The sequence below is a fragment of the Crocodylus porosus genome, unplaced genomic scaffold (assembly GCF_001723895.1).
Source record: "Crocodylus porosus isolate Cpor-Errol unplaced genomic scaffold, CroPor_comp1, whole genome shotgun sequence".
NCBI lineage: Eukaryota > Metazoa > Chordata > Crocodylia > Crocodylidae > Crocodylus > Crocodylus porosus.
In genome coordinates, this window is record NW_017728914.1 from 23,074,410 (window position 1) to 23,095,156 (window position 20,747).

Sequence of the window (20,747 nt, forward strand, 5' to 3'; positions counted from 1 at the left end):
AGGGGGGAAAGCTTATATCCGTGATTCTCAACCAGGGTGCTGGGGCACCCTTGGGTGCCGCTCAGTCCTTTGGAAGGTGCCACAGGAAGTGTGAGGAGATGAGCGAGGTTTGGGGAGAACAGCAGAAAAAGGCTGGGTCAGGCTCTCCCTGCCTGGTTGCTCTGCTGCCCACATTGCCTAGTCCCTTGGTAAGGAGGGTAAGCCCTGTAGTAATAACATTGTTTTTGAAATAGAGTGCCAGTCAGTTCACAAAAGTTATTGACATGTGCCTAGTGTCTGAGGGGGTACCTTGAGTCCAAAAAAGATGAGACCCACTGATGCACAGATTAAATTTGTTTGACATCTTAATTTTCCAAATAAGTTAAATGTACTTGAGCCTAGCAGTAAACTTTTCAGAAGTGGCTTGGGAACACAGGCACTGAAATCATACTGGAAGTCGGTAAGGATTAGTTTTGAAAAATGTGGTTTCAGGAATGCAGACATTTTTTGAAAATTTTGCCTTGGATTTGTTTGGGACCTAAGTTGGTTATAACTCTTTTTGTCCACCAAAGGTTAACAGAATTAAAGCAAAGCTCAGCAGGGCCACAACAGAAGTAACAGATGCTACTTTCTTGTTATCATAATGTAGGCAGGTCTTGGAAGTTAGAACTTGTTGGAGTCTCAGGAACAGGTCAGCGGCTGAGCCAAGTTTAGAAGTTAGGAGTTTAAAGCTGCCTCTGGGACTGGTCCATAGAGCTAGTTATTCTACATATGTCAGTGCAGCATGTTCAGCAGTGTCTTTCCTACACTTCATGAGAGAGAGACTGAGAGAGACCTTCCTCTGAAGTATGCTACATTTTTGCCAGACTGGAAAACACAAGTCTGAATCGAAAGCAGATTTCTGATATCTCCCATGGTATTGCAGAGTACCATCCATTGAGCAAGCTACAGATCTTCCTTGTGCAGTGTGGTTATCAGTAATGCAAACCAATACAATTTTCCTATTTTACATAAGCGCAGGTTTGCCCAGTGCTTATTATGCAAAGCAGCATGGCTGCATCAGGATTTCTCTTGACTCTTTCTCTTTTCAGATGTCTAAATCTACAGGCAACTTCCTTACCCTGAGTCAAGCTGTGGACAAGTTTTCTGCAGATGGTATGTATAAATATGTGTATATATAAGTATACACCCAAAAGTATATTTATTTTAGTAATGCATCTTTGGGCATGTTATATGCCATCTTAAAAAGAGTAATGAGTTCACTTCAGCTTTGGTAATTAAATCATATTTGTTGCTTTTTGCATGTGAATATTCACCAAACACCTGTAATTTTTAGAAATGTAGTGTGTATTAATGGGTTAAATGAGTGAGTGGCAAGTGATGATCAGCATCTCCTCCTCACACCCCACCTTGTTTTCTTTGCAGTTTTGCATCTCTCCCCTTGCACATCTAGAGCCTAATAGTGAAGGGATGAAGGGGTATAGAACTTTCTTGCAAGGGTATAGAGTTTGGTGCAAATGTTTTTGCTCTTCCATATCACTTTTCTTAGATGCTGATCCAGCCTCTGCTTCTGGTTATTCTATTCTCCTGCTCTAACAGGGCAGTGTGCCTCACTCTTTGTATCCCTTTTTCTCCTCCCACTTGTAGAACTGTATACAGTCATGTTGACCACTTGCAATTCAGGGGAATGAACAGTTCTTCACAGCTGAGCGTTTTGCCTGCATTTAGCTGGCCCTCAGCATGAAAATCCAGTTGATATTCAGGCTTTGACCTCTCTCCCCCCTACAGCTGCATTTATCAGTTGTCCCTGGGGCCAGATGTGTTAATCCTGTTTCTTATTTCTCTAGGCATGCGTCTGGCACTGGCTGATGCTGGAGACACTGTTGAAGATGCCAACTTTGTAGAAGCCATGGCAGATGCTGGTATTCTCCGTCTTTACACCTGGGTAGAATGGGTGAAGGAAATGCTGGCAAACAAGGACAGTTTAAGAAATGGACCTGCGAACACCTTCAATGACAGAGTCTTTGCCAGGTACAGCATTGAATGAGTGTGTGGGGTTTGTTTCAAGTTTCTCATTATGATCTGATGTTCATGTTTGTTTTTTATTCACTTTCTACCAAATAATTGCTCATATATTCTCTAAAACAAAAAAGATTCCATTAATTTTTAGACTACCCTGTCTCTACTATTCTGGAGACATTTATAAAATCATTACCATTACCGTTTTGAATGTAGTTGTCATTATTATGCAAGTTGGTCTTTTCTTTTTAATGTTATTTTTCTTTTCCCTTTTCTTCCTAGTGAAATGAATGCAGGCATACTGAAGACAGATCAAAATTATGAGAAATTGATGTTTAAGGAAGCTCTGAAAACTGGCTTCTTTGAATTCCAGGTAGGAGGTCTACTCTTTAGAGGGCAAGAAACCAGCTCCTAGGATATATTAGTTTGTGTAGCTTTTTCTTTTGATTCTGATGTCCCTTATCCAAGTTTAATTATTTAGTTCAGTCAGGGTTAGTATTTTATTCAGAAATAAGACAAACTAAATGGATTAAGGACTTAGTCGTAATGGTGCGTCTCGGCATTCTGCTTTGGTCTGTAGGAAGCAGCTGTGAGGTTGCAAATAGAACGCTGCAATTTTTAGGTGATCAGTGACTAGCAGGAAGGGACAGATTGTAAGAGTGTTTTCCTTGGGTTTTTTAGCAAGGAAAATTTGCATGAGAAATACAGAAAGTTTATCAGCAGAACTGTTCGGAAACAATATTTTTCAAAATACTTCTTTAAGGTATCTCTCGAAAGTGTTTCCAGAACTTAATGAATTGCAGAGACTCCTTTATATGACTGACTTGACTTTCAGGAATTTGATTAGGTAGGCTGAACTATGTGTAGAATAATATATCACATTTATTGCCTTTTTCTTAGTACTTAATGGTATCTTTTATATAGGCTATTCAGAATGATAGCACGTGATATACAGTTGCAGTTATTCTTGACTTTTATGTCTGTGCCGATTTAAATGTCTTTTTTCCTTAAGAGCCATAATAATATAAAACAATAATGTTCAATTGGCAGAAGTTCATACTGTACTCCCAGCTGTTTTAGAAACATAGTCCTTTTAATAATCCATTATAGGTTTCTAGGTAGCTTACATTTTAAATACGTATTAGGCCAAAGAAATTGTTTTTTTTTTTTTTTTAAAGAAATGTTTCTCTCTGACAGTTAGAATGTTTAATGGTGGCTATGTTGGCTGTGTTTCAGGCAGCAAAAGATAAGTACCGGGAACTAGCAATAGAAGGAATGCATATGGACTTGGTATTTCAATTCATTGAAATTCAGACACTGCTGTTGGCTCCCATCTGCCCCCACTTATGTGAGCACATCTGGTCACTGTTGGGAAAGGTACTAGTATGTATTTATTTTAAACATGTCTTTTAGGATTGGGATTTGACTTGTTTCTAGTAAACATATATGTCTATATTAATGTTAAGAAAAGCCAGCGAGAAGTTTAGGAAAGAAACAAATTTGCATGGAAAACAGCAGATTTAGAACCACCATTGATCCATTAGAGTTGGAATGATTGCCTTATGTTTTGGCTGCTATTACCTAAAATCTTGAGTTTAAACTGGTAATATGCACATAAGAAATGTATAATTGTGATAGTCTTCTTATGTAAGTTTAATATTAATGAAATATTGTGATAGTATTTGAAGTGTATGTAATTACAAACATTAATGCTCATATAAAAATGTAATCATCGCTGCTGTGTAGGCTTATCCAGAATTCACTGAAATCATTAGAAGCTTAACTGTTGAGTTCAGTTTAGCCTGGATCAGTCCCATGGCTATGTATGGATATTTTTATGTAAACAGAGGATTTATTCAGGTGAGTATATGAACACAATAAATTCAGATATGTCTCTATTTGCAAGGAAGGTGAAGTAACCTAATTTTAATGTAGTTATTTAGTCAGGTTCAGTCACTGCTATGAGTTGATCTAAGCCTAACCCAAATAAGAACGTGGGGTTCATTCACACGTGGTTTCAACTGCTTCGGCACTCGCTCGCAGTTGAGGATGATTGTCTTATCTGTGTGTCTGAAGAGGACTGAAGAGGCCTATCTGAGATCAACAGAATTTACTGAAGCTCACACGTGTTAACGTGTGGGATGGGAGGTACTTGGTCTGTGACATGCTGTTTCTGCCACTCCCATCTTTTCATCCCCTGGTGCTGTCATTAGGTTTCAAAGTACTGACATCTCTGAAGATGACTCTTCTTCTGTTTGGGGTGCTCCTGAGTGATAGTCTCCAGTGAGTTGACATCATTGTTGCATTGTTTTTAATTGGCCTTGAGATCATCCCTGAAGTGCTTTCTCTGCTGTCCTCTTGAGTGTATGCCTCGACTGAGCGGAAAAATAAAACTTGCTTCAAGAGTCTGGAAGTGGACATCTGGATGACGTGGCCAGCACAACAAAGTTGATGTTAGATCATCATCGCCTCAATATTTGTGGTGTCTGTTTGCAGGAAGACGCTAACTTTGATACATCTGTCTTCCCACTGGATTTGGAGGATTTTCCACAGGCAGTGTTGATAGTACTTCTTCAGCAACTTTAGATGTCTCCTGTACATTGTCCATGTCTCAGCTCCATACAGCAAGGTGGGGATCACGGCTGCTTGATAACCATGAACTTGGTTTTGAATCTGATGTTGTGATCTTCAGACCTGTCTCTCCAGGTGTCCAAAGGCTGCACTTGCACATTTGAGGATGTTGGATTTCTTCACCCATGTTAGTCTTCTATGAGAGATGGCTTCCTAGGTGTGGGAAATAATGTTCTCCAGGGTCTCACCATGGATCTGGATTACTGAAGCTGGGGACTATTCATTAGGAGCTTGTTGGTGAAGGACCTTAGTCTTCTGAATGTTAAATGTTAGTCCTATTCTCTTGTGTCTTGGTAAAGATATTGACAATTGCCTGAAGGTCTGCTTCCAAGTGAGCATACACTACAGCATCATCTGTGTACTGGAGCTCAATAATTGGGGTCAGGGTCTTGGTTTTAGCTTAAAGTGGGCTGAGGTTAAACAGCTTACCATGCATTTGGTAGTTTAGATCCACTCCAGCTAGAAGCTTGTTGGTGGTCAGATGTAACATGGCAAGGAATATTGAGAAGAATGTTGAAGCGATGACACAGCCTTGCTTAACTTCCATTTGAACTAAAAAAGAATCTGTGATAGATCCATTTGTGAGAACCAACACTTGCATACTGTCATGGAACAGGCAGAGAATGGTGAAAAATTTTGCTAGGCATCTGTAGTTCAGAAGGATCCTCCACAGCACTTCTCACCTGACAGAGTCTAAAGCTTTTGTGAGGTCAAAGAAGGCCATGTAGAGAGGCTTATGTTCCCAACATTTCTCCTGCAGCTGGCGAACTGAAGATCATGTCAATTATGCCTCTTGAGATTCGTGGAGGAGCTCTTTCAGGAAGTGGAAGGAGACAGTTCAGGAGGGTTCTCACAGTGATCTTTCCTGTGGTGGACAACAAGGTGATTCCTCTGTGGCTTCCACAGTTGGACTTTCTTTCTTGGAGATTGTGACAATCATGGTATTCCTGAGGTTGTCTGGGATTTCCTCTTCATTCCAGACCCTTAAGATGAGGGCATGAAGCTGTAATGTGAGCTCCTCTTCTCCCTGTTTAGTGGGGATTCCATCCATTCCAGGTGCTTTGTCATTCGTCTGCTTGATGGCTTTCCTCACCTCCATCAAAGGTTGGAGGGATTCTGAGATCATCTCTGACCGAGTGCTGTGGGATGGAGTTGGTAACACTCATCAGTGCAGAGTCTTAATAAAGAAGGTCTTCAAAATGCTCCTTCCAGTGAGCCTCAGTGGCTTCCCTTTCCTTATCAGGTCTCCTCCATCCTTAGGTGTTAAGGTCCCTGAGTGCTTGGACCATAAGTGGCTTTGGTGGCACTGAACAAACTATGCATATCATGTATGTCAGTGGGATGTTGAATCTCCTTCGCGTTGTCTTCCTACTACTTGTTCTTCATATTGTGGGTCCTCCACCTTGGCTTGTTGGAAATTCAGTTTCTTTTATGTGCAGTTTGTGTCATCTTGCCAAGTGCAAAAGGCCTTGCACTTGCAGTCAATTTACTCTTGGATCTCCAGTTGCTCTCATCAAACCAGTCTTGATGTCTCCTAGTAGAGAATCCAAGCTTCTCTTCATAGGCACCAATGACAGTAGCCTTGAGGGCACCACACATGCTGCTGACATTCTCCTGTTGTTGATTGGAAATCACCAGTTTTTCGCTGAGGCACTGGTGGAAGAAGTTTTCACTTGCTTGGGTCCTTGAGTCCTTCTACATTGATCTTCCATTGCTTCTGCTGCCGTTTTCGTTTGAGTGACATAATTAAGCAGATGAGTCAGTGATCAGTCCAGCAGTCCTAGCTTGGGTGATACTGACGTCTTTGTGATCCCAGGCATGGAAGATGACATAGTTAATCAGGTGCCGATGCTTAGATTGTGGGTGTTGCCATGATGTCTTGTGTCTGATTTTCTGGTGGAACAAGGTGTCGGTGATGGTGAGTCCATGTTCCATGCGTTTCCTCAAAAGGAGGATGCCATTGAAGTTGACCTTTCCACCTCCTTCTTTGCCGATTGGTTCTGTTCCCAAAGGTTAGAGTCCCTTCCGACTGGCATTGAAATCACCAAGAATAATAAGTCTGTCTGCCTCCAGAATGTGAGAAAGGACTTAGTCGAGGTTGGCATAGAATCCCTCCTTGGTTTCATTGGTGGCATCAAGAGTCAGGGTATACGTGCCAATGACGATGGCATATTGACTCCCTGCCAATATGAGACAGCCATGAGGCGTTCATTAGTTCCAATAGGGAACTCGTTTATTTGGTTTATGAGTTAATTCATAATGGCAAAACCAATTCCGTGAAGTCGGCATTCTCCTTCCTGTTTACCCTACCCACCATCTCCATTTCTTTGAGGTGCCTATCTTCTGCTCACTGAGTTTCACTCGGTGCAGCTATATCAGTGTTGTTGCCTGAGTTCTCAGGCCATGAGTGCAAAGTGGCACTCTGGGCCTTCACCATTAGGGTTGTCCAGGAGGGTCGTGATATTCTAGGTCCTGAAACTGGTGGCATATCTTCGTTGGTATTTTGACCACAGTAAAAATGATCCCATTGGACAGTTATCAAGTCAGGAGGATTTACAGAATACTGTATTAGGTGGGCTATGTTTAGGGCACCTTTTCTAACCCTCTCTCTGTGTGGAGTAAGCAGAGTGGATCCTGAAGAGGGCTGCTCAGTTACGGTTACAGCTGGCAAATTGCACTTCTGTCTTGTTCAAGTGCTAGATGACTTCCTTGTAACTGCCGATGTTTCGTGCCAGTCCATGACTAGGAGCTTCCAGACCTTGCAATCCTGCTCCCTTCACCATTAGCTTGTCCTCAAAGGGCTTGAGGAATGTGCTGGAAAAGCTGTTTTCATGGAAGATGCCTGTGCATGACTTCTTTTATCATGGAGAAGCACATAAGCTTCCACATGGCTTTAGACAGAAAGGGCCTTGATCCAATGGCAAGGAGACCAAGACAACTGGGGATCTTGTTCTGCTTCAGCCTTCACCCATCTTTGCAGCCTTTGAGATTCTAACATCTTCCTCCTACTTTGCCATTGAGGACTTCTAGACCCATGGCTGGGGGTTGGGCAGGTTTCTTATAGTGGTGACTTGTACTCGCTGTGTCACAGCACCGTCAGAGGATATATGTAGCTTTTCAGGGGGGAAACCATAAGTTTTTCCGTCTTACTTAGATCACTATAGGTATAACTTAACTGCTGTAGAAGTAAATCCTAAACTGGTAAATGAAGTTATGTAATTGTATATCAAGCATGTGTGTGTGTGTGGGCATTAATGCACTTTCACAAGTGCTGCTAATTAGGAGTATATTTCTGTCCTTCACAGTTGAGTTACAGGGTCAGTGTGTTGGAGTACTGTAAAGCTTAAGCTCTTCACTTCTCTCTGCTGTTTAGCTTTCATTTAAGTTGTAATAGAGAAGCCACCAGATATTCATGTCAATTAATTTTCCTTCCTGTCATTTCTGTTGTTAAAGCCTGACTCCATCATGAAAGCTTCATGGCCAGTAGCTGGTCCTGTGGATGATATCTTAATCCGCTCTTCCCAATACCTCATGGAAGCAGCTCATGATCTCCGTCTCCGTCTCAAGAACTACATGACACCAGCTAAAGGAAAGGTAAAGTTGCTATAACGTGCATATGTAACCCTTCTGCCATGCATTTATGGTAGTAATAAGGGCTAGGCTCAAATTTAGAGGTTTAACAGTAAGCTTCTAAATCTAGCTTAAGCCCCCACTGAGAAATCTGGGAAAATACATTTCAACTGGGTGTTCTAAAGTGAACAAACTTCCCCACTCTCGCAGGCAGTGTTCAGCTGAAACAGGGTTTATTACTAGGGAAAAGGGAACACATACATAAATTGAAAGAAAACCATAACTATTAAACATTAGCTGAATGCTGAAACAGTTAATAGTCTCAGTCACTGGTAAACTAATGCAGGGGAGCTACCACCTATTCCAGGGGTGGGCAAAACATGGCCTGTGGGCTGCATCCAGCCCACAGTAGGTCCTTTGGTCCTGCCTGTCCCAGACACAGTCCAGCAGTGTGGCAACATCTTGCTGCCCCTTGGACACATAGTGGGGATGGGGTGGCTTTGCAGCTGGACTGCCTTTCTAGGTAGCCCAGGTGGCGGTGGCTCCTTCTAGCTGCCGCCGCTGCTGACCCCAACCCCGCGGTACTGGCAGGGATCTGCGCTGCACAGTACAGCCCCAACCCTGCGTGGCCTGCACCTGCTCTGGGCTCTCTCAACCAGGCTCAGCAGCAGTGGCGTGGGACAGAAGCTGTTGTTCAGTGTTGGGGGCGGGGGAGCGGCCCTCCACCTTGCCACTGCTGGACTATTCCTGCTGCAACCGCCCAGTGCCTGTGCCATGCTGGGCTGCCTTGTGTCCGTTCTGTGCTGCCACCATTGTCCCATGGGGCAGCCCAAAGGTGATGGTGGTGTAGATGCAGGGCAGCCCTGTGTGGCGTGGGCTCCAGGCGGCAGCAGCAGGAGGGGGAGGAGCCACTTTTCTCCCCACACCGAGAAACAGCTTTTGTCCCACACTGCTGCTGCTGAGCCTGGGCAGGCAAGCCTGGAGCAGGCACAGGGCGCACAGGTTCAGATGTGTGCAGCGTTGGTCCCCGCCAGTACCATGAGGCTGGGGCCAGCAGCGGCAGCAGCTGGAAGGAGCTGCTGCCACCTGGGCTGCCTAGAAAGGCAGTCCAGCTGTGGAGATACCCCAGCCCCACTGTGTGCCCAGGGGGAGGCAGGATGCACCACAGGTGGGCAGTGTGGGCCAGGGCTGTGCCCAGGTTTCGGCTCATGCACACACACACCAAGAATAAGACTTCATTTTAAGCTATTATGCAATCACCTCTATATACACCGCCCCTGGACAACTAATATAGGACAACTAATATATAAATAAAATTAAAATAAGTTATTGTCAGTGTTTGATTTTTAGTACATACTGTACAAGCTCCATTAACTGGCACCTTACGAGCCGGCATGTTCTATTAACGGGCATGCCAACTAGTAAGATAAAGTGAAACTGGAAGCGCCCCACCCCGTCCCCCATGGGCCGGGGCAAAGCAGCCTGTGTCGGGCCTGCCTCCCTGTCCCTTGGGGCCTATGGGAGGGGTCGTGATGTGACAGAAGAATAAACAGCCCGAATGGGCAAAGATGCCCGTTCGGGCTTTTTAATTAACCGGCATATTTTGTTATCCGGCACCCACCATTTCCCATGAGTGCCGGATAATGTTTTTACTGTAATTTGGTGCTCTGGTTTTTTGTTTTTTCTTCCCAGTTCCAAGATGGCAAACCCCCTTCCCAAAAGGAGTACTTCTGGGGGGAACCAGGGGGGACTTCCGGTAGGGCTTAGGGGTGGGACTTCTGGTCCCAAGATGAAGACCAGGGGATGGGGTACCTGTCAAGGGGTGGGGCTACCCTTGAGGCCCTTGACAGCTGCCCAGTACTTGTTAAATGGCCCTCCAAAATAATTGCCTGTCACTGATGTAGCCCAATCAAGTGGTGAGGGAGACTTGCCCAGAACTGCCATTTGGGACTTCACCACCTAGCCAGTTAAGTTGCAGGGATGGAGGCCCACCCCAGAGGATTCTGTTTCTCACTCCCAGGGGTTGCTACTCTGCTCTGGGGCCACTACCTCCTGCACCAGCCAAAAGAGTAAGTGCTGCGTGGGGAGTTACTGTCAGTCTACTGGTAGGGGTCATGGCTAGGGATTGCTGCTCTTCCTGCTGCTGCCAGAGGTTACTGCTGGTCCTCTTCAGATTGCCTGTGCATCCCCAGCTCTTTTAGACTCTGACCAACTTTAGCAGCAGGTTCATTTTCAGCTTTTTTACCTATAGCAAATGTCAGGTTTCCATCTGAACCCGCTATAGGGACTAGTGCTCATATAAACACATTCCCTTGAAGTTGATAAAGCACAAAGCCATTGAGGGAGTCACTTCTGGCTTGAAGCTCTCCTGCTCCTCTGACACTATTCTTGTACTAAAACTAAAGGGCACCCTCCTGCAGATCTGCCCAACTCACAGGACAGCCTGACATTTCAGTGACTTGTGCATAACTTTGCATTAGCAACATTTTGTGTGCCTACAGACTTGACAGTTTGGGAAGGAAGGGCTTGAGGGCACATTTGGTCCACTTGCCTTTTACATTTGCACATTTTTAACCCCAAATAGTAAAACACAGGCCCACAAACGGGGACAACAGGCACAAGATGCTCCCAGACTTCTCAGCATCCATATTAACAACAGTATGCAGAGAGAGAATTCTCAACATTGTCAGTATAGAACATAATCATAGCTGAAATGCATAACAAGCAGGGTTACACATGCAAAGTTATTCATAGTAGCTTCAGAGAATCAGCTCAGATGACAATTGTTTTTCTTGTCTTCCTTTTTCTACAGAAGAGTAGCAAGGAAGCACCCCAGAAACCTTCTCATTGCACCATCTACGTAGCAAAGAACTACCCACCCTGGCAACACAACACCTTGTCAGTTCTGCGCAAGCACTACCAGGTGATGTTTTGTTGATGCTTCTTGGGATCACTTTATTATAACAACAGTTCTTATGGGCTCTTAACTTTTATTTCACGGGTAGAAAAATAAACTTGTCACAGTTTTTTGAACGTAGGGAGGAATAGTCTTAACTTGTTTTAGTATGCTCTTATAACTCTCCATTAGAGCCAATAAAAATGTCCTTTGGCACACTGTTGAGTTCATAATATGACTATGTTGCTTTGGACATTTTTAATATGTAAAGTAACTGACCAGTGTTCAGTTATATTTAATCTTTTTGCCAGTGAATACCTCTTGTAAAATATTTTCCCCCCAAGAATATTTCAGAAGAAATATTGGCCATTATCATATTCGTGCTACCTTATTATGCAAGGAATCTTAAAAACATCCATTCTGGTCTTTGGTGAGTATTATATTTGGTGACTTTGCAGGGAATGTGTTGAAATGCTATAAATTCTTCTTGCTTGCAAGTGTAAAGAAAGCTGATTTTAAAGCAGCAGGTCCTGTATTTCTTAGCTACCAAACCTCATCCTTTAATTGTTGTGACTCATGAATAGTTTATGATTTAAAGTGAACAAACATTGGTTTTCTGAAGATAAGCCACATTGGAGTCCTACCTGTATGTTTTTTCCAAATTGAGTCAAAGTTGGCTATTGCATCTGTAGTCATATGGCTCACTGCTCTCAATGGGAGCAGCTGAGCAAGTTCCAGAGCCAGTCAAACTATGCTTCATATCTGGAAAGGGGAGGTTTTTTAAAAAAGGAGGTTAAAATATGCTGTAGGGGAAATTATGGCATAGTTAATGTTATAGGTTTGTGCACGTAGCTTTGCATGGCTGAGGACACCATGCAAAATGTTTTCCAGTTTACCTCTAAAGTAGTTTAAAATTAATTGGAGGGAACTACTCAAGGTCTTGTGGGATCATGAGACCTTTGAGGAGCATGCAGAGCTGGAAGAAAGTCATTTATAGGAAGTTAGGGAAGTGTGAATGAAGGTGTAAAGGTGAATGGCAAACTGGTGGGAGGGTGTTGCTATTGAATGTTTAATGGAATGTTGATCAATGTTTCAGGCTAATGGAGGACAGTTGCCAGATAACAAAATAATTGCCATGGAGTTGAACACCTTGCCAGAGCTGAAGAAATATATGAAGAAGGCTATGCCTTTTGTTGCCATGATTAAGGTAGGTGTCACAACATGGCACAGTTCTTGACTGCCGCTGTCTTACTCTTAGCAGAATTCGTGGTGTGCTTTAGATGTTTGGTACAAATCTAAAAGTATTTGCTAGGCATTTGGTTTGTAAGAGGGCATCAGAACAAAAAAACTGATTGCTAAACTGGAATGTGTGTCCTGGTGTTTCACTTACTCAAGATTTTATTGTGATATTTTATTTATTTATGTTTTTAAGGTTCCCTCTGAGTCAGGAATTTACATGAGGATCTTGATTTTCATTCTCTTTAAACAAGGTTTATTTGTTAGCTTAAACATTCACTTGTTCTCTTTGGTCAATATCTGCTGAAATAAAACAAGCTGGTGGTATGGCATCCTCTTGAGATTGTGCTACTTTAACTCTCCATTCCAAATTATATACAGCCCCATACAGAATGCATCCTGTATACATGATTTTAGAGGTTAAGGAGAAAAGACTTTGTTAGGAAACCATCTGTATATTTGGTTCTTTTGAGGCTGCAAAGCTCTCTATGGATGCTGGAGCTGCCATCTGTCTTGCTTTGGCTTCAGATGGTCCCATTTCTGACAGCAGTGTTTCAAATATAAATGTGTAAGGCAAGCACATTTTCTTCGTGCATCCCACATTTGATGCCTTTATCCAGCCTTTGTTAGATGGCTTTCCTATGTTCTGTGCCTTATGGTGTGCATAGATGCCCCATATTCCAAGTTTAATTTATATTAATCTTTTTTATGTTCATGTCAGTGACAAGGGGGTATGTAATGGACAAGCCTGTAGTTTTATCCTGATGTAGCTCATACTGTAAACTGCTATTACAGAGCCTCGCCACTGGATGCCAGGGAACCTGTTTGTCTCGAGTCGGTAGTTACCCTGAGATAAGCTGCAGACAGATGACACCTACTTTGGTGTTAGTCACACTGGTGGAGTTTTACCCTGATTCTTTTGCATGTAATTCTGCCCCGGGTTGGAAGAAGTTATTCTAATTTAGGGGTTTGCAACATGCATTTTTTTAACCTGGCTTAAATGTGTTCTGTCTCCAGAGCACCAGTCACTTTCAGTACTCCACATTTCAGTCTCTGTGTGCACGTTTTTAAATGGCAGTAGAGTGATTACATAAGGAGACACAGAAATACCCCTGGCCAATATGTTGTACTTAGAAATAGATTGGTGAGCAACTTCAGTGTACAAAAGCTGTTTCTCTTTGTTCGTCCCATTTGTCAAAGGAACATTTCATTGTAACAGAAAATACTTTCTAATTTACAAAATGAAGCAAATCGTAGGTAATTTAAGGAATCTTGTGTCTAAAAAAATTACCAGCGATGCAGGAAGCCCTTGCCATTTTAAATCTAATTAACTGCTTACAGATTTAGGTCAGAATGCTCAACAGATAAAATTAAGAAAAAAGTGGGAACTCTAGTTATGAAAGGGAGGTTAAGTTTTTTGTATTGTGCTTCAGAAACCATGGATATCAAGTGAAATGCTGACCCTTTTCAAGTTACCGTTTGTGTGTGCCCCAATGGAGACTCGGATATATTAAACTTACTTGTGTTTTAATAAACAAAATAATTTTCTCCCATCCTCCCTATGGGGAACTTGTTTTACAACACTTGGGAAGTGTCCGGTCTCTATCTCATCCTTTATCCCGTACTAGGTCGTCAGGCTGGAATTCCTGCTGGAAAGTAGCAGTGAAAGTATAGCTTATTTTGAGAGATCTACACTGCTTCTTTAAAACGCATGAAATATTCACAGCTATTTCTAAATACTCTTCAAATTCAATGTAAAAATATATTCTCACATTTAAAAGAATATCCATACATCTAAAATGCTGTAGTTCCTCCTTGTCAGTGTTAGTAACTCCATGGAGAAGCTGCCATTTCACAGTAAATTATAACTACCCTGGTGCTTTCTGAACAAATTATTGCCAGCAGAGAGCTCTAACAGTTAATAGCCTATTCTGCTCCAGGTTGGTGTACCTAGAGTTTGCAGCAACCTAGCATCACCTGTATATACAGACTTGAAAAGTTTTTGATTACATTTTCTTTCTTTGTGACAGGAGAATCTAGAGAAGAAGGGGCCACAGGTCCTTGATCTGGAGCTGGAATTTGATGAACGGGCCGTGCTCATGGAGAATATTGTCTATTTGACAAATTCCCTAGAGGTTAGCATTTCTTTTGGAGGGGTATTCATCATTCCACACTCAATGAAGCGGCCGGGCCAACATTTCCTGAGCTTGAGGGCCTATATCAATTCATTTCCAGCCTTGGGTTACCCATGAGCATGTAAAGTTGCATTAGCTTTTCGTGTTTACTCTTGCTATTTGTATTCCCTATGAAATATGGAAATGATGCAGAGGTGACTAGCAAGTGTACGCTGACTCATTGGGAGATTCTTTTTCCTATATATGAAGATGAACTCCAGTGAGAGTCTAGCTTGGAATGGCCAATGCTTTTTGGAACTGTCCATCGGCCAGGAAGTCAGTGGAAGAGGCCAGTTTTATATTTCTGGCTTCTTCAAGAAGAGATGCCTAACCAATGTGTCTGTTCTTCCAAGATAAGGGAAGGAGAATGAATCCAAGGCAATGCCAATGAGTGTGGCCAGATTTTTCCCCTTTTATATCCTCTCATCTTGCAATTGCTTTCCATATAAGTGGCTTCTCTCTGGCCTTGGAAGAAATAATTTCCATTCAGGGTGTTTAAAGCTAGGTTGTCATGCATAGCAATGCCATTATTTCTCTAGTACATGGGGATTCCAGTTTGGTTGTGGTTATGCTAAAATGCAGCTGAAAAGACAGGGCCATAACGAAGAGGAATCCTAGGCCTGTGTATAGGAAGTGACTTATTTTGGAGTTTCTAATTTCATTTACTTTATTTTGAATTTATTTGTGCTCTTCATTTTATATTCTGTAATATATGAAGGCAGTGATCTAGGTGCTTTAGAATTTGTTCCTCTTCTGAGCAAGTGGAGTAATGTCCTGTCAGCTTTTAGGTTTCGTTTAAGTTTTGTGGTTTCTGTTTTTCTTGGTTTGTCTTTTTATCAGTGTGAGTTGCCTTCCACTGTACTGTGTGGACAGTTCTGGTTCAGTGGTCTAGTAACTGTCATTATTTCAGAGGAATGATAAACTTTTATTTCTTCATTTTTTCCACCCACCAAAGCTGGATCATATTGAAGTGAAGTTTGCTTCTGAGGCAGAAGATAAAATAAAAGAAGATTGCTGTCCTGGAAAACCATTTTCCACATTCAGAATGGAAGTAAGTTCAGAAATCCACAAGCATTGGAAATACAGGCTACTTTGTTAGCTGATTTAATAAAATTGACTTTCTTCTTGTAAGTTCTCATTGGGGCATAATTTTTGTACAAGTGAACATGGGCTACAGGGTATACTGCTTGTGTTAAGAAGCTCAAATTGGTAGGGACTTAAGTCATAATCACTTTGCTGTCAAAACAATCTGTGTGATTATGTATTTGGTGTAGCTGTTCAGTTCTCACATCATAAACTATCATTCTCCATAATGACTCCCTGATCTACTAAAATAGCCAAGGAGTGAGGCACATGGAGACTTAATGAGCTTTTCTTGCAAAGAAGCTGGCCTTCTGGGAAAGGCTTAGGACTTATTGTCAGGGAAGTGTTGTGGGTTGTCACACTGCTGTGTTGTGACAAGTAAAGAAAATCTCCTTGTTTTGATGCAACTTCCCTTTTAAGCATTGAATTAATTTTTTTGAAGCAGTGGTGCTGTTTTGGTTTTATATATATATACTTCTGTACTTCTTAAATTTGTACAGACTGGGAGACATAACAGAAATGCCCGATTGAAAAATACATACATTTGTGAAGAATAATTGCTAGGAAGGGATGGATAGTCTTGTGGGTAAAACCTAGAATCCAGACTTGTTAACTGGAGCCAAACTAGAACCAGGGCTCTTCTTGCTTCATATCTCTTTGTTTCTAAAATAGTGGTATTGCTTATTGTACCAATTTAGGGATTGCAAAACCCAATGTATAGAAATAAATTTGAGCTCTCACATGGCAAATTGTTTTACTTATTATTTGATGCATCTCAAAATGGATTTTTTCCCATATTAGAATGTTATCTATTTTTGTCTTGTACTGAATGTAATTTTATAAGGTGAAGAGTCTTTTAAAGCCTTGCTATACCTGCGTAGAAAAATCTTTTAGAGAGAGAGTAATTTATAGTGTGAACTTTTACTGCAGTGCTCCCATGTATCAATCCTCCAGTTACAATCATGTAATCTTTATCTACTTAACCAGTAAAAGTTTAGTGTATTTATTTAAAGAAGTCAAAAAGCTTTTTATACATGTACTGCAACTTATTTTTTGGGGATTTATGATAGTAATTGAATCTCATCATTGATATCCAGTATTTCTGAATAAAAGGTTGTCCTTCAAGAAAGCTGTTGGATACCAGATATTCTCCTCCATCCCATTATTGGTTGCATGTTCCCGTGAGAAAACAAAAGTGCATGTTAATTTTTTAAACCTTCATTTTTTACAGCCCAGTGTATCTGTATTTTTGGTGAACCCCCAGCCATCAAATGGTCACTTCTCTACAAAAATCGAGGTCAGGCAAGGAGATAGCAGAGATGCAATAATTAGGCGTTTAATGAAGATGGACAGAGGAATCAAAGGTAAAATTCTGGCTTGGAAGTACAGATACCACATTTTGACCACACATGATTTCCAGAAGATACTGGGGATTCTGAATTCCTAGCCTTTCCAACAGGTGCTGGAAAACAGTAAGCAATTTGGCAGGTTCTCCTTGTCAAAATTCATTTTTTTTTTTTTTTTTTTTTTAAATATGGTCTTTAGTGGTCATGATGACTTAGAAGGAAGCCAAATGGGTGCTAATGAATGAATACAAAGGGTGAAGGCAAGCACATGCATTTCTTCAGGAATGAAATGACAGGAGCTGAGATATTGGGGACATGCAAATGAATGGTCACTATGGGAACCATTAAAAATTATTTTCTTCCTTCCATGCCAGGTCCTGTATTCTCTCACCAAACGATTTATCTGCCCTTTGCCAGGAAACATCTGGACAGCTGATGTTTCCTTAGGCCAGGAATTTCTAAGAGGCGGTTAATGGTTCAATGGTCTGCTGTATGGAGCATCGTCCTTAATGCTGAGGGCCTCTTTTGTTTAAACCCACAGAAGTGAAATCACTGACAGGTTCATTTTTATTTTCTTTAGGCTTTTTTTTTTTTCAAGTAGATTCATTTCTAGGAAAGTTGCCACATTGACATCTTAAATCTTCTTTTGTCTATGAAGCTTCTTTCTGTATGTTTTACCTTTTACTAATACACAACCAATGGCTATTCCCTGTAGGGAGAAAATACTTTCTTCATAGTACTTCCTTAAATCTCTCTGTTAAGTTGTTGAAGCAAAGGCCAATACAAAGGCTGATTATAGCAGTAGGATTTATAATGTGAATATCTGTTCACTAAGAACCTGGATAGAAGCCATCAATTCACTTAAAATAGCGACCACTGAAAAGTTGCCCAATGGTCTATTAGTCACTATTGACCTGTGGCAGATTGGAACCAGTGACTTAAATGGGAGAGGTTCAGTATTCCATTACAAATCCCCTGAGCCATTTATTCTCTCTCAGCTCTTATTTTCTTAATGCATTGAATGCTTCATTTTCAAATCTTAAACTATATAGTGCAAAAAGAAATAGGTGATAAGTACCAGAAAGATTCTCTGAAAGCACTTAGTTCATTGGCAATAATGAGCTGCAGTGCGAAGGCATTAAAGCAAATGTGTTTTGTCACCTACAAGCCAGATTCTGCATCTAAGATTCTGTAAAACGGCACGTCTCTAATGCCGTAGAACAGTTTGTGGTAGTTTTAGTTATCTAGACAGGAAGAGGTAACGTGCAGGCCATTCTGTAACATCTGAGAGTAACTTAATGCTACAGATAATTTGATTCATGGTAAAATTAATGAACACGGCTTAAACAAAACCAAAGCCCCCACCAGCTCTGTGCAAACATCTGTGTTCCAGTCTAATTCTCTTCTTGTCTTACCTTTAGAGAAATTATCTCCTCTGTAACTTCCACTGTAGGTTTGGTTTTTTCCCCCCTCTTGGAGTGTCCCAGGGTTGCTGCTGCAGAAAATCACTTGATACAATGTTTCTGCTGCTTTGCTTTTTTAGGCATATAAGTGTGTGTCTTGTTTATTGAATCCTGCCTTATGTTGCAGTACAGCATCCCTCCACTCTAAGTACCGGGGCAATGTGCACTAATAGGATGGAAGGAAAAAAACAAGCAACCCCAGTGTGTGCTGCTGGCTCTGTGACCATGTGGCCTGGAGCAAATCCCGTACCATCTCTGCCTCAGTTTTGTCTTTTGTAAAATGGGGATAACAGCTGCAAGGGTTGATTTTAATATACGCATTGTAATGATATGAGGTACTTGCAGGTGCCATTAAAGGACACAGGCACATGGGCAAGTTACTGCAAGGTAAAGAAAGACAGGGATTTACTGCGTCATCTGTTTCTCGGTAACTGCTTATGTGCATAGTCCACAAGAGCTCACAGGCTCCTGATGAAGAGAAGCAGGCTGTGACAAGTTAGCTTTTGTTTACTTGAGAGAGAGAGAGTGTGCACACAGGTCCTTGCACAGAGTAGCTGTAAATCCCTACCCTCATTTACCCTACAGTGGCTTGGTCATGTGCTCAGGCCCAAAACTCTCATTTTGTTGGAGGCTACTTTCTTTCCTTCTTAATTTTAGTTCAAATAATTTTTTCTGGCTTATTTAACACATTGATGTGTGTTTTAGGAATGCCTCACTTTGTATGGAAAACACTGCTCATCAAACACATTGCTGAGCGTTACCTTACAGGCTGGTGTGATACAGGGCAACATCGTTCTTAAAGAGAGAGTAGATGTTAATTGGCTGGAGACTTTTCTGATTCCAAAAATTAAGAGCCAAGCAGAAAACTGAAGAAGTGTGGACTGGTAACAAGATGTAAGAACTGGACTTCATCCAGAAGTTTCTAATGGCAAAGGCTGCTTTTGTTTCCATGTCATTTAACAGCTTGTGTTTGTGTTAATGCTCATCTCTAAGACAAAGAACATTTTATATTGATGCTGCACAGGGAAATAGCACTCCAAAGAAGAAATACAGGATGATGTGCACAGCCAAGCACAAATGGAGGAAAATGCATTTCAGATTTAAACACAATTATTAGAATTTTGCAAACTGGCTGTTTTGAAACAATTGACAGATTAAATCAATGATTCTACTAAACCTTTATTTCCAGGAGATGTCACTGTAGGTAGGTGAGTAGTTTCTTGCTAAAAGCTAGTGGTGAGAGAGAGGGCTTTGGTAGACAGCTAGATTCTGAGCTCATTAATAATTTTTCAGTCTGCTTTAATAGCCCTTTATTCTTCATTTATTGGACAAATTTTGTCTAAATTTTGAAAAGGCATAACCCGATATCGTATGCCGTCTTCCCCCAAAAAAAAAAAAAAAAGAAAAGAAATAAGAAGAAATAAGATGTTAATTTTTGTCAGTTATAACTGCCAAAAGGGTGGATAGTGTAGTTCAGAGCCTAGTGCATGGCTTTGAGAATCAAGGTTCCTGTGTTTTATTTCCAGTCTGGCCAATGATGTTCAATGGTTATACAGCCACTTATTTCTAGGCATTTTTCTGGGCATAAGTGTCTATGTGACAAGGACATTGCGGCTTATTTGTTTAGCAAGCCTTTTTAGAAGGGCTAGATATTATTTGCATACATCCTTCTGCCTAGCACAGAGGAAAGCCAGTGTGCAGATTCCCTGGGACCTGATTATTAACAACTTTTATTTTAGATCACTCCAAAGTGAAGCTCATGCGATTTGATGATCCTGTACTGGGCCCCCGTCGTGTTCCTGTCATTGGAAAGGAAGATGCAGAGAAAACTCTGATTTTAGAGCAAGCCGTCTTCCACATTGACCTGGCTGAAAAACGTATTTACATCACTGAGAACGGCCTGACAAAGGATATTGGTGACACAGTTGTCTATTTAGTACATTAAATTCTGGACAGCACTGACTTGATCCCTGGTTAATGACGTTTTTAACCTTACAGAATGGCTTCATCCATAATGGACCAAGACAAGTGTCGCTTCTTAAAAGATATCTACCTGTGCATGTAGGCTTGTCCCCATATTCTTTTAAACTTGTGTATAATAAACATATTTTCTTCCCGCCATTGGACTCTTCTTGAAAGAAACAGTTTGCCCAAATGCCGAGATCTCTCCCCACAAACAGCTCCCTACCTTTGCAGTGTCAAGACAGTTTACAGACGTGACTTATCAACTACACAGTGATTTCTCTAGAACCTCATCAGATCTTGTGTTTAGTTATACGAAGGGAATTGATGGGTAAAAACTACCTACACTTGGTGCTTGATATTTCCAGAGAGGTGACTTTCAACAGAA

At 41.4% G+C, this 20,747-nt stretch overlaps 1 protein-coding gene across 2 annotated transcripts in view; it reads left to right on the forward strand.

Moving 5' to 3' along the window:
* The window catches only part of LARS (leucyl-tRNA synthetase), a 46,455-nt gene extending 25,939 nt beyond the window's left edge, over positions 1-20,516 (forward strand). Inside the window, exons 22-32 of one of the 2 annotated variants that reach the window (XM_019534997.1) lie at positions 1,071-1,134; positions 1,827-2,010; positions 2,281-2,371; positions 3,235-3,375; positions 8,053-8,223; positions 11,012-11,122; positions 12,192-12,302; positions 14,362-14,466; positions 15,461-15,556; positions 16,820-16,952; positions 20,137-20,516. In XM_019534997.1, the coding sequence (XP_019390542.1) occupies positions 1,071-1,134; positions 1,827-2,010; positions 2,281-2,371; positions 3,235-3,375; positions 8,053-8,223; positions 11,012-11,122; positions 12,192-12,302; positions 14,362-14,466; positions 15,461-15,556; positions 16,820-16,952; positions 20,137-20,342 (1,413 nt within the window). In that variant the 3' untranslated portion in view covers positions 20,343-20,516. The remainder of the gene's footprint in view (positions 1-1,070; positions 1,135-1,826; positions 2,011-2,280; positions 2,372-3,234; positions 3,376-8,052; positions 8,224-11,011; positions 11,123-12,191; positions 12,303-14,361; positions 14,467-15,460; positions 15,557-16,819; positions 16,953-20,136) is intronic. The other variant, XM_019534998.1, reaches the window with a different exon arrangement.
* The last annotated feature ends 231 nt before the right edge of the window (positions 20,517-20,747 follow it).